Genomic DNA, 18,192 nt, shown 5'->3' on the forward strand with positions numbered 1-18,192 from the left:
GCCTCTAGCAACAGATTTTACAAGGGACATTATTGTTTCAGGAACCTACCGAATTGATCTCAAGCAATGGTGGGACAAAAGACATGCATACACTGGGAAAACCAGTGACTGTTACAAAGCACTTCCACCACTCTCAGCCTGGCTCTTGCCTGGGTTTGTCCATATAACACAAAGGTGGGAACTGTACAGCCCTCCAGATGCTGTTAAATTGCAACTCCCAGCATTCTTCAACACTGTCTATGCTGGCTAGTCCTGAAAACATCTAGAGGGCTGCACAGTTCCCATCCCTGATATAGCAGCACTCCTTCTGGAAGGCAGTAGGGCAAAGCTTTTCCCTTTTACATGTTGATGAACAGCAGCTTTCTGTTGATCAAAGTTGTTAAAACAAGTTAAAACAATGTTAAAAAGCATGCAGTTTTAGTCTTCTAGCAGTGCAAGCTTACCAGCCATAAAAAGAAGACCAGAAGGCAGATGACACTCGCTTTATTTTGAGTCGCTTTAAAACAAACCGCTGTATTTAAAATGGTTTTAAATCGGAAGTGGAAACGCCCCCTAAGTCAGCTTTCTGGATTGCTGCAGATCTGCTGCTGCTTTAGGGAAGTGTCTGGGTTTTTCCTAGCACAGGCTTGGGGTCATACCACTCTCCCTTCCCCAGTTTGGAGATGCCCCAACCATAGAGTGATGGCTGGAAGCCTGGTTATGAGGCTGGATTTCCCCCCAAGTGTGGAAGGAGAGATCTAATATATCTTACAGTTCTTGGAGCATCGTCCCAGTGATTACAATGTTGCATCTTAAAGATAATGCTACAGAAATGAGTTGTGGGTCAGCAGTTTGTCACTGTGCCATGCAATGCAGCATGTAAAGTATCTCTAGAAAAAGAGGATACTTTTTTCCTCATGCTGAACTCTTTCACACTACACAATTGTAGCACTGTGATATCACTTTATCTACCATGGCAAGATTCTATGGAATCTTGGGTTATTTATAATTCTCTGCCAGAGAACTCTGGTGCTTCACCAAACTGCAAATCCCAGAATTTCATAGCATGTTGCCCTAGCTGTTAAAGTGGAATCACAGTTCCACAACTGTGTAATAGGAAATGTCCCCTAGTCTTGAAATAATTTCATACCCATCCTGCAAACAAGGCCCTGCCCTTGGGTGCAGCGACCCTTGAATACCATGCTGGAAGAAAGGTGAAATAGTAAATGCATGCATTCATGCATGCATGCATATATCCAGCAGGAGAATGCATAGATTGTTTCAATACCTCCAATTCTAAATAAGATTGATGTGTCTATGTCCTAAGATTAATATCTAAAAAGCAAGTACATACCAATATTTTCCTAACCAGTTCTTCTTATTGATGTCTAGATATCTATGCTGTCATGTCACAAGACCTCAGCAGCTTAGACGTTTTGTGTGACACAGAGGTATGACTCACTCACTCACTCATGCTATCTGCACATTTTGCTTGGAGTGCATGACTCATCTGACTTGACTCAACTTCTCACCTCCATCTTCAGAACCAATTTAAAGCTAAAGATATCTGCCAAAATCACTGGCTATTAGTCAAGATGATTGTTTTATTTCATTTCATTTTTATGTTGCCTTTTTCCTAGAAAGGTACTCAAGGCAGCTCACGAATAAAAAACATTTTAAAACACATTACAATAAAAACAATTAAAAACAAGGTCATTGCCAAGACACCTAACAAAGGTATCAAACTCTGGTTCTGTCCCCAATCATTTCTTGCCTTTGAGCATACAAACACTGGGCAGATGCAGACATGCCTCAGTTAATAAAGTCACTGATGAAGATGTTCCTTTTTACAAAGTCTTCTAATGTACACCAGCCCCCATTCCTTCTTGATCTTCCATCTAGCTGGAAGGGGGCTGGTTGTGGGGTTTGGGTTGTTGTTTTTAGTAGCATCACCATTAGAAGGGTGATAAAGAAGGGCTGGAGAAACACCCTTTGGGTATTTTATAATATGTCTGCAGTAAACAACACAATAAAGCTTGAGCTGTTAAAGAATAGGATTCCACTCTGATCAATTCTACTGTAGATGTGTGTGGCTGCTTACAACAAACAAGGTAAACAGCAGCTAGCTCCAGAATCCCTTACCAAGTATTCATTAACAGAAAAATAGAGGGAAAGTGAGGGATGCAGATAACCCTGCCTCAGTAGCTGGAAAAACAAGAAGTGATAAGAAGCCATTTGTGGTTTACTTTTATTCTGCTTTGTTTTGTTTTAAATAAGCTTTTCTTAGGCCTGAAATGGCCTGGGGAGGGGTGGGGCAGTAAGCATGGCAAAAATGCCATCTGCATCTCCTAGAGGGCATTTGGGGGCAACTCCCCCCTTTTTTAATGATCATATTTTCTCTCCAGTACCAGATGCAGTGTGTCCCTGTATCTTAGTTGGTATGGTGCATGGGCAGCTCCTGTAGCCCTCATGTTTTGCCAGTGAGCTTCCATTGGTTGGCCAGTGTGTGAAGAGAACACTGGACAAAAAAAGGCTTCTAGCCTGATCCAGCAGAGCTTTTCCTAAGTTCTTATGATCTTACTCTTGAGTAATCCCATCAGAAGATTTTGTATAAATGATTTGCAGTTTGAAATCAAATTATCTCCTTTTGTTTTTGTTTTTAGTTTAAAGACGACTTCTTAAAGCTCTTTAAAGAATCACTGCGTACATTGTCCAGTGTTGGGCCACCAACTATCCTAGCCTACAGACCAGAATCATCAAGAGAAGGCGTTTTTATAGAGGTGATGGCTCTTTCCATTCAGCAGCGATATGCATATAATAGACAAAGAGGTGTGTGCACAGAATAATATATGGAGGTACATACTTTCTATTTTATAGGCCTCCAACAAACTTTTGATTTACCTTCAAGGTTTGTTGAGTAATTGTGAAGGAACTCTTCCTTAAGAAACTGTGGACATATCATTAGGATAGGGCCTCTCTGCTTCTAAATCAAAGATGGAAACACTGCCCCTCCAGACATTGTTGGACTACAGCTCCCTTCATTCTAAACCATTGCTCATGCTGGCTGGTGCTGATGGGAGATGAAGTACTCAAAAACCTATGGAGGATCAAAGGTTCCCCATTCCCCTGGTCCAACTGGTTGATGGAGTTGGTGTTTAATAGTACACCATCTGCCAATCCCTGCAGAGGCATTTTGCTTTAAAAGCATTTTGCTGTAAAAAAAATCCTCAAAAATTGAAGAGCACACTGTAGGCTTTAATCATCCTAAATCTTGTTTACTTCCTTAAGTGGAACCACACTATCATTTACTTCCTGCCACTGTTTTGTCCTTACCAACCTTTAAGCCATTGGTTGTAACCTTTTTGAGCAAGGGCGAGAGGCATTAGGACAAAACTAGGTTGTCTTTAATATATCTAATTGAATTCATTCATGTCATTTGCTGAAAAGGCATGCCATGGGTTACCATATCTTTGCCAATACATGTTGGGAAACAACTTGGGGAGAAGGCACAAATAGCAATTTTGAGGATACTTATGACTGCAGGGAAAGGATTAATCAGCCACTGATCTTCTGCTGACAGGTACCCTGCTCAACATGGACAATTTCCCTGGTGGAATGAGTGAGCTGCCAGGAAAAAAGAATCCTGCAGCACTACAGATAGTCAAGGAAAAATGGCGGGAGGGACGAATTGTTTAGCCAGCATGTCTTGTGTCCCCCCCCCCCCCCCCGTATTATTCATTCCATAATGCATCATTTTAAAAAATGAACAAAATTGTCTTAATGATTTTTGAACAATTGTCACAAAATGAGCTAAAGGTAGTAGTGATTTCCTACACTGTTTTATAGTTTGTTGTTGTTAATTGCTCTCGAGTTGACCTCGACTCATAGTGACCCTGTGGATAACACATCTTTAAGACTCCCTGTCCTCATCCTCTCTGCTCAGATCCTGAGAGTCAGATCCTACTCAGGAGGAGACACTTGGCACCATGTGACTGGCAATCACATAACTGCTCCAGGAGCAATGTATCACACCAGGGGACTTGTGTGTTTGCCAGGTCATTGACAGGTTTCTTCCCTCTATGAAAAGAGACAGATCTCTGACAGAGCAGCTACAGGTTAGAGGCAGCATCATGCAATAAGTATCTCCAAATCCACTTTTTTCCTGGTCTAATCACAGTTTAAAAGCCGCCTGTAGTAATCTCCTAGGTAAGTTTAAAAAAAAAAGAACACTTCAGTCCAATTAGCCAAAACTCCAATCCAAAATTTCAAACAGCGTTGGTCTGTCACCTCTCCCTCTTTATTCTCCTGCCTTGCTCAAGAGCACAGGTGTACTGGGAGAACTATACAGTGTGGGTGAGACTTCCTTTATTTATTATTGTAATTTTGAAATGTTGTAAACTGAGGCAATGCAAATTGAGACCTGTCTGAACTGCTGCTCTTTTTCTTGCAGCGAATACTTCCAAAACCAAGTAGCTACTTCTTTTCACATGCCATTTATAAAGTAATGAAAGCTGAAAACGTACACATCCATATTATTTCCCATGTCTTTTCAGGCATGCTTTTGTGGGCACTTTGTGTCCAGGTGCTAGCATTTGTTTATTCCTTTTTAGTTAGTTAGTTAACATCCATCCATACATACATCCCACCCCCCCAAAAAAAAACCCAGCTCAGGGGGGCTAATTATAATAAAATACAGACAAAGCACAGATTAAAAACAAAATGTTTATTAATAATTTAATAACAACTAAAATTAAAACAATATTAAAACATACCTACTTTCTAACAGCAGTGTTCCCACACCAGGTGTCACCCATTGTGGGAGGAGGAACTTCTGGGTGGGACTTCCGGGTGGGACTTCCTCCCACACACAGGAGCAAAAGAGTACACACATGGGGAGAGATGAGAGAAGAGAATGAAGAAGCATGGGAAATGACAAAGAGCATGGGGAAAGGAGCGTGCGGAGAAAAGGAGCTGTGCACACAGGAAAGGAGTGCAGAAGCACCGGGTGAAGGAGTATGAGGAATGAAGGGACGGTGCATGCAGGAAAGGAGTGTGGGAAACAAAGGAACACAAAGGAAAGGAGTGGTGCACACACATGCAGATAAGGAGGCACACACGTGGATAGAGACTTGCGTGTGCGGAGAGAGAGAGATGGGTAGGCAGGGGACAGGAAGGTGTGGGCAGGGAGATGCACACATGTCCAGGGGACCAGGTGGCGCACGCAGCAGGCAGAGCATGGGGGATTGTGATGGAGGAGCTAACCGGGTGTCACACACACCCCTGTGTGGGGTGTCACCCAGTGTGCTCTGCACACACCCCAGTGATGCTACTACTTGCTAACTAGTTGGATCCCCTTCAAAAGGAAACCTGTGTACATGCCAAAGATCTGGTATATATGTATATTAATGTATTTAATTAATATATATCCTGCCTTTCTACCAACATGAGACCCAAAGCAGCTCACATCATGAATTAAAAGAAGGCACATCTAAAAAAATCCCTAATGATAAAAAGTTTGATACAAACTATCATACTAAAACATCAGTAATGTAAAATAATGTAGCATCATATGAAAACATTTCAATAACAATATTGTACAGTACAACAGAGACACCCCCTTCAAATACCTTATTACACAGCTAGTTAATCAGCCAAATGTTCAAATAAAAGGGTATTTACCTGCTGGTGAAAAGACAGCAAGGAAGGGGCCAGCCTAGTCTCCCAGGGGTAGTCATAAGAAAAATCTGCAGTCCTTAAAACAGGCTCCTGTTTTTCCGTCTGTTTCTTTAATTACCTATTTTGAGTTTCTGGATAAATGTGAATGCTGCCAATGAATTGTCTGATTCCATTTTCTCATATTTTAACTCTGAGATTCTCCACCTCCACCTTTAATGGCCCCCATACATACCAGCATACTATAATTGTAGTCTATCTTGCTTGATAATGATTGCTAAAAGTCAAATTATTTTATTTGTTTATCACATTTTTACAGAGATGCTCATCTGAGAGGTGGTAGCATGTGCTTTTCTTTATTTGTGTATCTCATATGCTTTGTTTTGTAATTGATCACTGGAGGTCTAACTACTGCGGCACATATTTATGAGGAAATCTCTCTGCAGAAGGGAAAATGAATTAATCAAAGGAAATACACATTCCTCCTTAATTTCAGGTTGAGCCTCAGATTTTCAAAACATTGTCCCAATTCCTCAATCTACAGGTTGAAAAGAGCCATCCAGAAAATTGTGAGTTCTGTGGCAGTCCACTGAGGAACTATCCTTCCTTTGAAAGTCTAGAACAAATAGCAGCGTATGGATATGTAAGTGGTGGGAAACTACTCCAAAAGTATTCCCCTCCCTTGATCTCGCTCCAGAAAGGCAAGGACTACATCATCATCAGGTAACAACAGGACTTTGCTTTCCAGCTTTTCTGTTGCCAGAAGTGTAGAGAGCTTCACGAATTCATTGTCAATGAAAAACAGCAGTATATAAAGAGTGGATTCCAATGTATAGACATCACAGGCAATCAGGCCCAAGGGAGTGAATCTGAAAGACAGCTGGCTAGGGAAAGAGCCCGGCAAAGGTACAGTAAGCTGGTTGGTAGGCACCCATTCATGTAATCATTTTTGAGTATAATTATTTGCCTCTGAGGGATAAGCTGCAAAAAAGTGGTTTTTTAAAATGAAACAGGCCTCAAGTGATGGTGAGAATTACAATGTTTTAGAAACTAACATGAGTTAATCTGAGATTAAGTTCCCGAAAGAAAAGTTTCTGGATTCTCCCCTTGTAGTCAGCTGAGGCTGCTAAGCAACCTTCCTGGAAGGCCTTGGACAGCACAACTGAAGCCCAAAGCAGAACTGTTTCTTGAATCAAGGACTTGGACAGCCCAGCACTTTGTGCCAGCCTGAGCCCAAGCTAGGGCTGTGGTAGTGCGGAGCATTCACATGCTCCCCAAACCTGCTGTGGGCATCGTCTTGGTACACCCCCATTTACATGGGGTGCGCCATGATGACGTCTGCCATGTGCAGCGCCCAAACAGTGCAGCACGGTACCATGGCAGTTATGGCACCCCTTCTGTGGCACAAAAAATAGCCCCTTTTAGGGGACTATTTTTGCACCGTGCACAGGATGCAGCATTTCGTTGCTGCGGCTTGCTTCCAGGGCAGAAAAAGGCGGTGTTTCACCGTCCCTTTCTGCCAATCTGTCAGGCCCCCAATTTAAGGAAATTCAAAGAAGGAAAGATCCTTGCACCTTCCCCCCATGTCTTATCCCACAAAGCTCAGGAGGCCCCCATAAACCTCTAGAGATGGGGGGGGGGGAGGGAAGCACACAAGTGACTACAGGAGGAAAGAACATAGGAAAAGTTTATTCTGTAATACTCTTTAAGATCACATATCAAAGCCATTAGGGTTCCACGTATTTCCATTAATTCAGAAGCCCAGATCCTTAGGGAGTTCCTCCAGTTTGGTCTAAAGAAGTATGAGTTCCCATGATATAGCTCCTTGGTATTGCCAGTTGTTCTCACCTCTACATTTGCTTATTCCATCCTTCTGGAGCTGCTTATAGTGATTTCTTTAATCTGCACTAGGGCTTTTCCAAAGGATTTATAAAAACTGGGTGTGGTTTGCTGAATGACCATAGGTTTGAAGGGCAATTGTTCTCGTCTGAATTTTTTTTAAAAAGGTTATAGTGACATTTCACTGATGCACTGATATATTATATGATCACTATTTAAAAGACAAAAAAAAGAAGAATGTTTCAGAATTAAAAAGAATCCCAACAATAACATGTAGCAGCTGGTGCCAAGAATTACCAGAAAATAGTCTAGAAGAATCGAAACATTGTTTGGATACTTACAAAATAAACTTGAGAAATACAGTAGTAAATACCATAACCTCCCAACACATTTACCCTATCTAACTTCCTTTCAAATGAGAAAAAAGTCTCTGAAAGTCCCACGTTTTGTTCTGTAGAAACTAATTTTATTTTGGAGATCTACATGACATTTTTCCCATCTTGAGATATTCCCAGGTAACTCCTGGCATTACCAAGGACTTTTCATTCCCACTCCTTAAGTCAGTTTAAATTAACTCAGTATTTCCCAAAAACAAATATAACTGTCTGTGACTGCCTTTTGTACTATAATGGAAATAGCTAAAATGGCTATTGCCAAGAAATACAGCAGTTATTTCCAACAGAAAGAGGAATGCTAGAAATGAAGAAAATGATCCTAATGTTAACTAGTGTAATATTGCCAAAGCCCTTTAACATCTTTACTATAGCTCCTGAATAATAATTAAATAGGACTCAATGGCACTTGGTGAAAGTTAATTTCTGAAACATTGTCTGAGTCTAGATGTGGCAGATAAGGAGAGGAGGGGGAACCCAATGGAGGGTGAGAAGAAACCCAGGATATTTCAAGAAATAGTTTGGCTGCAAAACCATGTCTATGCAGGTAAAATCAAAACTGAAAAATCTTAATACATGGGGACCCTTTCTCTTTTTGGTAAGCCCTGACAGATTTAACTACATTTTAAATGTATGGCTAAATGATACACACGAACTGTTACAATAATCTGATAGGTATGCTGTTGTTATACAGGTAAAAGGGGATGTTAGTGAAATAGGTGAAGGGTGTATTTCATAACAGGATTTGCTACAAGAGTGGATAAATTACCAGTTACCTGTGCTGATTATCTAAAACTCAGCTTCTGCATTCGCAACAGATGCCATCTGTGTTTTGCTTTTGCAGGCTGAAAGAGAGACAATTGGCAAAACAGTTGGCCTACTTGGCAAAGGAGCAAGAGAGGGAGATGACACATCCAGTACACACCCTTGAACGTGAGTTGGATTTATTCTATAGTTACCATGAACAGTATTTCTTAGTACAAGAATGGTTCTTACATGATCCATATTGAAAACTGCTTCACTCATGCTGGAACAGGGCTGGAGGAACTGAAACTCGTGAGACACATGCAGGCCCCTAAACTCCTTTTTACACATCGACTTTTTCCTGGTGAAAAACATCCCCAAATAGCACTTGAAGCAGCTATTCCCTTCAAATGTTTCCCCATGACCACTCCAAACTGGCTAACAATTGACCCACACTGCTATGCTGTGGTATTACTATAGTATGTTACAGAGAGTAGAGGAATTAACTATGTATGTTACAGAGAGTGGAAAAATTGCACTGCTTTGCTGCAGGGGAGAATGACCCAACATTATTTTGTACATGTTGGACCTCTTTCCATGGTCTCGCTTCCCACACATAGTGGAAGGAAGCCATGGTGACGTTCCCAAATTCAGGGAGTTAAGGACTCATGAATCAAATCAAGAAAATTAATCAGTTTGGCTTTCTCCTCCTTTTACATTTTTCTTAAAACTTCCTGATTAGAAGAAATTTGCAGATTAATGATAGATACAGGAAGGTTTTCTCCAGTTGCACAAGCAAAATGCAATAGATACAAATATTCCTGACAATTTCAAAGGACTGCAGCAATATTCAAGTATACTTTATGAAATAATACATAAAATAAAGATTTTTTTGGTCGCTGCTAATTGTTATCAAGTCAGCTTTGACATGGTGATTCAGTGAATGAGAGACTTCCAAGACACTCTGTTACTAATAGTCCTACTTACATCTTGCAAATTCAGAATGATGGCTTCCTTGATTAAGGACTTTATCATGTGCAGCTTTTAAACCACTTTTAAAAATCAAAAATGATATCTTTGGCAATACTGATGGCATGACGACTTCTCCATCTCATCACTGCCTTGCTGCCCAAGTGTTGTTATAGTTCATCTTGTCATTGATGGGAAAACCCATCAATAAGCTCTCAAACGCTATCCCATTAGACTCCAGGTGTGATAGGTTCTTTATGTAGCAGATCCACGATGGCAGTCACATGATGTCAGTTTCTCCTCCCCTCCCCATTCCCTCTCCCTTTTTCCAGGCAAGCTTCCCCCTCCTTTAACTTTCTTTACTTTTCTTTTTACTTAAAAAATATTATATTAGCATATCTCCAGAACTGCATTAAAATAAAATAAAATAAAAAACCTGAAAAGGCATGCTAGGTAGGGCATAGGGCAGGGAGACAGGTTTAGGGAAATTGTGGAAAAGTGTGGAAGAGCGCACAAGACCCCATTTGTGCTATTGTGAAGACATGTGAGATGAAATGCTTCAAAACCAGCATGTATCCAGTTCCCTTTACTAGCACAATTGTGGTGAGAACTGGGCTCATGTGATAAACTCCTAAGTCTAATGTCCTGTAATGCGGTCTTCCTTTTTTTCTATTGCCTCCAACTTTACCAAGCATTATCACCTTTTTTAGTGAGTTTTGTCATCTCTTGATATGTGCAAAATATGGTAGCCTCAGATTAGACATTTTGACTTCTAGGGTTCGAGCATGACTTGCTGTCAGAGCCATATATTTTTCTTTTTGGCTATCTAGGATAACCATAGAACTCTCCTCCAATACCACACTTCAGTTAAGTTGATTTGCTTCCTGTCAGCTTTCTTTATGGTTCAGCTTTCAGAATCACTTTTGGTAACCAAAAATATTATGGAAAGGATGATTCGGACTTTGGTATGCAGTTGTATATATTTTACCTTCAAGGTTCTTACCTGGTTCTTTCATAGCTGCTCTTCGAAGTTTTGAAAAGAAGGAAGGGGAGGGGGAGAGAAAAATAGGAATGTGGCAGCATCTTTAAGACTAACTGGTTTTTATTTTAGCATGAGCTTTCATGGATACCCATTTCTTCAGATGCAGTACAAAATAATATTGAAAGCCTCAGGTATAAATCAGGTAAAAAACAGCAAAGGTGAATTACAACCTAACCTATGCAAAAGGAAAAAAAAAAGTTGGGTATTATAAAATATAAAATGTTACTCAGTCTATGAAAATAATACTGAAAGTGTTTTTATATATGTATATATTATTAAAAACTCTCAAATAAACCAGATAATATTGAAGTTGTAATTTCCAGAGAATATACCACAGAAGAACTCAGGTCCTGTGGTCTCTCAGAATGCAGGAATCAGTCTCAAATGTCATTATTTTTGTTTTCCTAATGTTTGGGTGTAAGCTTGTTTTGGAGAGGCCACTGTTATATTATCCATAAAACAGATGTTAAAAACTGAACTAAACCTGGAAGGTTTATAAAAAAAATAAGTAAGGCCTTTTACAGACTGCCAAAATAAAGCTGCTTCGGGTCTCTTTGGAGGTATGCTGTTTAAATGATGCATGCAGCCTAAGAATCCGGAAGCTGCACCAAAGCTGCACTCCAGTGCTTAGGAATGGAGTGTGGCTTTGGCGCGACCTCCAGACTCTTGGGACCCATGCATTATTTAAATAGCATACCTCCCAAGAGACCCGAAGCAGCTTTATTTTGGCAGTCTGTAACAGGCCAAAGTCTTCAACTTGAGGCTAAAAATAGGAATTGTTGCTGCTTTTTGATATGAAAGTCAAGAACTCATCCACATAGTGAGAGACACCTGCTTGCCATATGTTATATTTGCTTGTTATATTGATGTGAAAGATGATTAAACTCGAAAGGAAAAAAGAGGTTGCAACTTTAATTCAGCATTAACATGATTAAATACAAATACAAACAGACCTAAAATGTAAACACTTATACCTCTTTTCTTGGATGGAAAAATTGTGAATTTCAGTTTCTCCTACATTTGAATTCATTCATGGTTGTTCAGTCTTACTGCTAGACCAAGCAAGGGAATAATCTCAGATAGATCTGTGGTGTCAATGAAATGACAGAAAATTGCTACCGTATATACTCATGTATAAATCTAAAAAATTATGCCCAAAAATTGACCCCCAAATCCCAGATCGACTTATTTATGGGTAACTATGGTGATGTGATAGCAGCTCTTTCAGATTTCCCTATATAGTGTGGAGAGGAGTTTATTTCTCTCTAGGGCCAAGCAGAAAGAGACCTAGGTGATTGATTGATATTGCTGTTTGTTGAAGAGTCGCACTCTCGCTCCTGTGTCTGGCTGAAACAAAAGCTGAAACAAGGAAGCAAAAACCTCAGTGAGAGTCTCTCTTGCCATACACACACATACACACAATTCAGGAGCCTCCAAGTTTTACCCTCAACCTATCCATGGGTCATGATAAAACCATAATTTTGCCTCCAGAACTTGACCTCGACTTGTACATGAGGTCAATATTACAATTGAGTATATACGATAGTTATTTGATTTATGGTTGTCATATTTTTAATAACAGTGATAAGGAAAGGTGCCTGTGGGTTTTCTGCCTTGTATGCCAAAGTAATGTGTCTGGCCTGGGGTAATGGGGGTGCCCTTTTTAGCTCCACCTTAGCCAAGCAGAAATATCTTAGGTTGGCTCTGCATGATTAGCCAAATGTTGTGTGATGGTAAGAAATTTTCTGCACAGAGATGGGCAAACTCTAGTTTGAAAACAAGTGTTCTCCTGGGCCTAAAGCACATCTGGGAGTTCCAAAACCTTAGCAAAAGTTGCCTTCATGGTCCCTGCCTTTCTTCTTGGAGGCAGAACACAAGGCAGCTTATATCTGAGGGACAGCTGAAAAAATAGTAGTACAAAAGTTTTTTAAAAGCCCACTTAAACACACACACACACATACATAAACTATGTTAAAACAGTTTAAAACGCTTTTCAAACAAAGATAAAAGCATAAAAGGTAAAATAAAGAGGGGACCAACCAAACTCCCTGTGGAAGGAATTAAACCTGGGAGAAGAGCTGACCACTGCTGGCACTATGAAGATTTTGGTCTGCTGTGTCCTTTGCTTCCTACTTCTTGGGATAGAGTACAGAGGTGGCAGGGTATTTTGAACCACCTTATTTCATGATTTGAGCAGCCATGCAGTATGTGTGACATAGTTGAACTGTGACTCTGAAGACCAGGGTTGGATTTCCAGCTTGGCCATGAAACCCACTGGGTAACCTTGAGCAAGTCCCTGCCTCAGGGGGAAGACAATCACAAATCTTACCAAAAAAACCCTATGATAAATCCCCTTAGGTTTGCTTTAACTCATAAATAACTTGAAGGCACACAACAATGAATGTGGCCGCCCGACTCACCTGGGACAGCCAGTTGCCACTGGGGGCCTGCACCATCCTCTGTCACCTGGTGGGCCCAGTTACACCCCAGCATGCTTTGCTGGGGCGTACAGGCTTGCAATTGGACAATTTTGGGGAGGGGGAGGGACTTCCGCCTCCCGGTGGGCCACTCTAGAAGGCAGAGGTTCCCTCTCCACGGTGCCCCGGTCCTCCAGGTAGCTAATTGGCCGACTGGCCTAGAGGCAGGGCTCCTCCCCCCTATTTAAGGCCATGTGGCGCTTGGCATAGGCGCCATTTTAGCTCAGCTCTCCCACCCTCCCTCCCTAGGGTTTATGGTTTTCCTGTCACAACTTCTGGGGGGGGCAGCATAGGTCATGGATCTGGTGGGCGTGGTTTCCAGGGCTGCGTAGTAATGGATCGGGAGTCCTTTGGGACACGAGTATGCTGAGGGCATGCATTGTGGCCATTGCGGGAGCCACATTGTGGCAGCGCCTCCCGGTGAATAGGGGCTTGACTGAGATCATGCAATCAGCTGGTTACATGTCTGCAAGATGGCATTTTCATAGCCTCTATGTCATCCCAAAGCCTGGCCGTGACTAGGCATTTCGGTTCATTGAACAACCGGGGGGTTGTACGATGTTCCAGGTGCAGACCACATGCTTTGGGCCAACCCTACCTTGGTTGCTGTTTGTTTAATAGAGTTGTGGCCTTTCTTCTATAAGCGGATCTTGGTATTATTGTGGCGGCACCCCTCCCAGGCAACCATCTTTCCCCTCACTTGGAGTCAAGGCTACCAAAGTTGGATAATTTGTACCCTTGTTTCCCATAAAGGGGGGGGGGGCTGCAAAAATTGGATACTGGAGAAGCTGTTGAATCCTTTCTGGCCATCCTGTTGGGGAAAAGAAGGGGAAATTTCTCAGAACTTTTCTCAGGAATATTCCATCTGAGAAACAGTTGCTCATCTCTAATTGTCATTCTTCAGGGTTCAACAGCTTCTCCAGTGTAAAACTTTGACATGTTGCTTACTACTCTGGGCAGCTGCTGCCAAACTGCTTGTTGTTTTGTTGTTATGTGCCTTCAAGTCCTTTCCTGCATATGGCAAGTCTAACAGGAGATAGAGAAAAGGCAGAATTACTCAACACCTTCTTTGCCTCAGTCTTCTCAGAAAAGGCAAAGGGTGCTCAACCTGAGGATAATGGAGCAGAGGACAGAATAGGGGAATTTCAGCACAGAATAAGTAAAGAGATAGTAGAGGAACACCTTGTTAATCTAAATGAATTTAAGTCTCCGGGACCAGGTGAACTCCATCCAAGGGTATTAAAAGAACTGGCAAAAGTAATATCGGAGCCATTGGCAATAATCTTTGAAAACTCCTGGAGAACAGGAGAGATCCCAGCAGACTGGAGGAGGGCAAACGTTGTCCCCATCTTCAAAAAGGGGAAAAAAGAGGATCCCAACAATTATCGTCCAGTTAGTCTGACATCAGTTCTAGGAAAGATTCTGGAGCAGATCATTAAACAGAGAGTCTGTGAACATCTAGAAGGCAATGCCATAATCACAAAAAGTCAACATGGGTTTCAGAGAAACAAGTCATGCCAGACAAATCTAATCTCTTTCTTTGATAAAATTACCAGCTTGGTAGATGAAGGGAATGCTGTGGATATAGTATATCTTGATTTCAGTAAGGCCTTTGACAAGGTTTCCCATGACATTCTTGCAAACAAGCTTGTAAAATGTGGGCTAGACAAATGAACTGTTAAATGGATCTGTAATTGGTTGACCGGCCGAACCCAAAGGGTGCTCAACAATGGCTCCTTTTCATCCTGGAGAGAAGTGACCAGTGGGGTCCCACAGGGCTCTGTCCTGGGCCCAGTGCTATTCAACATCTTTATCAATGACCTGGATGACAGAATTGGGAGCATACTTATCAAATTTGCAGATGACACCAAATTGGGGGAATAGCTAATACCCCAGAGGACAGGCTCAAGATTCAAAATGACCTGAATAGACTAGAAAGCTGGGCCAAAGCTAACAAAATGAAATTCAACACAGAGAAATGTAAGGTATTGCACTTAGGGCGGAAAAATAAAATGCACAGATATAGGATGGGTGACACCTGGCTGAATGAAACTACGTGTGAAAGGGATCTAGGAGTCCAAGTAGACCACAAGTTGAACATGAGTGAACAGTGTGATGCGGCAGCTAAAAAGGCCAATGCAATTTTAGGCTGCATCAATAGAAGTATAGTGTCTAGATCAAGAGAAGTAATAGTGCTACTGTATTCTGCTTTGGTCAGGCCCCACCTAGAATATTGTGTCCAGTTCTGGGCGCCACAATTCAGAAAGGACATTGAGAAACTGGAGCGTGTCCAAAGGAGGGCGACAAAAATGGTGAAGGGTCTGGAAACCATGCCCTATGAGGAACGACTTAGGGAGCTGGGGATGTTTAGCCTGGAGAAAAGAAGGTTAAGAGGTGATATGATAGCCCTGTTTAAATATTTGAAAGGATGTCATATTGAGGAGGGAGCAAGCTTGTTTTCTGCTGCTCCAGAGAACAGGACCCGGAACAATGGATGCAAGCTACAGGAAAAGAGATTCCACCTGAACATTAGGAGGAACTTCCTGACAGTAAGGGCTGTTCGACAGTGGAATGCACTTCCTCGGAGTGTAGTGGAGTCTCCTTCCTTGGAGGTCTTTAAACAGAGGCTGGATGGCCATCTGTCAGGGATGCTTTGATTTGGATTTCCTGCATGGCAGGGGGTTGGACTGGATGGCCCTAGTGGTCTCTTCCAACTCTACGATTCTATGATTCTATCATGGGATTTTCTTGGCAAGATTTATTCAGACGAGGCTTGCCATTTTCTTCCCCTGAGGCTGAGAGCATATGACTTGCCCGAGGTCACACATGGGTTTCATGGTCAAGCCAGATATCGAACCCTGGTCTCCAGAGTCGCAGTCCAACACAAACCACAATGCCACACGTGTCAAACTGTATGGCTGGTCAAATCGTGAAATTAGATGGCTCAAAGCATTCTGCCACCTCTGTATCCTACCCCAAGAAGTAGCAAGCAAAGGTCACAGCAGCCAGTCTTTATACTGCCACCAGTGGCTAGCTCTGTGAGCCTGACTGTGGAAAGTCTGATTCTATGGAAAGGGGATGAATCCCTAGCAAAATCATCGATGTTAGGGCCAAGGCATTTTTGCAATCCTCTGCCCTTCCCACAGAGGTCCACAGAGCTGGCGGGCACACAAGAAGAAGTCATCTGTGCTAGATGCTGGTGGTAGTGTGGATGCTTTGGCTGTCGTTGCATCCTCCTTGTTTTGTCTCTGTCTCTTTATCTCTGCCAGTATATGAGGGAGAGAGCTCTATTGCTTTGCCACACCCATCTCAATGTATCTTTGTTGTCCAACTTGTTGGGTAGTTGTGAAGTTGCAGTGCAATAGGGGTTAATCTATTACTCCTCTTTTAGGCAGTGAAGGAGTTTTGTTCCCACCCTGGGAATATTACATGGTACCAGTGTGAACTTAACCATGACTTCCACAAAAACCAATAACATGTCCTGGACTGCGGCCAGCACACGTCCAAACAAAGCTGATAAGGATGGCTCAGCAAGAAAGGAGCTGAGAGACAGTCTACAGACCTTTCTGTTAGTCCGAGAGAAACACACCAGAAACAAGCCAAGGTCAGGATACCAGAGTTCACGGAAGTCAGTTTGGTCCAAGGTCAGGGCAGTCAGAAGGTAACAAGAGTCCAGTTCGTTCCAAAGTCAAAGGTCCAAGGCAAACAAGGGTTCAAGGAAACAAGAAGCCAGTGCTGACAGCAATCACCACGAAGGATACTGCAATAATTGCTGCCAAAGGGTCAGTGTTATGCAGCTGTTTAAATGCAGGGCACCCTCCCTTGTGCCAGTTGTGACTTATTAACACCTTGCTTCTCTGCAAGCCTCCTGGATCAACACACGCAAGCACTCTCAGCTCTCCGCTGCCTAAATGAAGGAACCTCCAGGCTTGGTTCTTCCCCAGAGTCACTACTAGGCTGCTGAGCCTCAGAAGGGATCCCCACAGAGCTAGGACCTGGCCAAGCTTCAACCCCTGGGGCTGGGAGATCAGGGCTGGGGTCTGGCAGGGCAGGATTAGGACCTGGTATAGCCTCCATCTCCTCTTGCACTTGAGGAGCCACATCCTTGTCCTCGTCCTGCTCTTGGCTGGCCATGACATAACAGAAATATTGCAAGCATGGACTTTGAGAATGGAGACTCTGCAGGTAATTTGATCAGATGGAAAGAAATCATGGAGCTCACATTTTGAGAATCAGAGACAGGTTTTAAAATATGCATGGGGGGAAACAACAGGGATATGTACAGAAGATGGCTCTCCAGTGGTAAACCTACCCAGCCTGGAAGAAAAGGAAGAAAATCCTAAAGAAAATTAGTTCTATTTGAAGCATAATGCAATGTGGTCTCATAAAAACACCTCCCATTAAAAGGAAGTTTGTCTATGAAAAAACCAAGGCCTGGCAGAATCTACTGATGCATGGATAACACAGCTGCAATTAGGGCTGCCTTCACGGATACAGATGACATACTAAAAGCCAGAATCCTCATGGGATCAAACTCCAAAGAGACACAGGAAACGTTATTAATGGAAGCAAGTTTAACGCTATACAGCACCATCAAAATTGCCAGAGTGCACAAATCATCAAAAGCACAAGTAAAAATTCTGGAAAACCACAACCAAATGCTACATGCCGTACAATACAGGAACACAGATGCTGTAGTAAGAGCCAGCGTAGTATAGGGGTTTCAGTGTTGGACTATGGCTCTAGAGACCTGGGTTTGAATTTGTGCTTGGCCATGAACACTCCCTGGGTGACCTTAGGGAAGTCATACTCTCTCTGCCTCAGAGGAAGTCTCAACAAATCTTGCCAAGAAATCCCTGTGGTAAGGTTGCCTTTGTTGTTGTGTGCTTTCAGGTCATTTCTGACTTATGGCAGGGTTTTGCCATGTTTCTTCATGGGGTAGGGTTGCCATAAGTTGAAACTACTTGAAGGCACACAACAACTAAGATGCTGTAGAACATTGTCTTTATAAGTTACTTCCAGATGTAAAAAAAGGCCTCCCATGAGTCTAACATGGCCACCAAAATATAGCAAAAGG

General features: G+C 42.3%; 1 protein-coding gene across 1 annotated transcript in view; it reads left to right on the forward strand.

Annotated features, from left to right (window-relative positions):
• Nucleotides 1-18,192, forward strand: part of ERICH6 (glutamate rich 6) — a 49,587-nt gene that overhangs the window by 15,416 nt on the left and 15,979 nt on the right. Inside the window, exons 9-13 of the mRNA XM_089507979.1 lie at nucleotides 1,372-1,430; nucleotides 2,643-2,759; nucleotides 6,197-6,295; nucleotides 6,401-6,558; nucleotides 8,728-8,816. Of these exons, the coding sequence (XP_089364105.1) occupies nucleotides 1,372-1,430; nucleotides 2,643-2,759; nucleotides 6,197-6,295; nucleotides 6,401-6,558; nucleotides 8,728-8,816 (522 nt within the window). The remainder of the gene's footprint in view (nucleotides 1-1,371; nucleotides 1,431-2,642; nucleotides 2,760-6,196; nucleotides 6,296-6,400; nucleotides 6,559-8,727; nucleotides 8,817-18,192) is intronic.

Source organism: Sceloporus occidentalis, unplaced genomic scaffold (genome assembly GCF_023333645.1).
Source record: "Sceloporus occidentalis isolate IW3139 unplaced genomic scaffold, rSceOcc1.0.p SCAF_2, whole genome shotgun sequence".
Classification (NCBI taxonomy): Eukaryota; Metazoa; Chordata; class Lepidosauria; order Squamata; family Phrynosomatidae; genus Sceloporus; species Sceloporus occidentalis.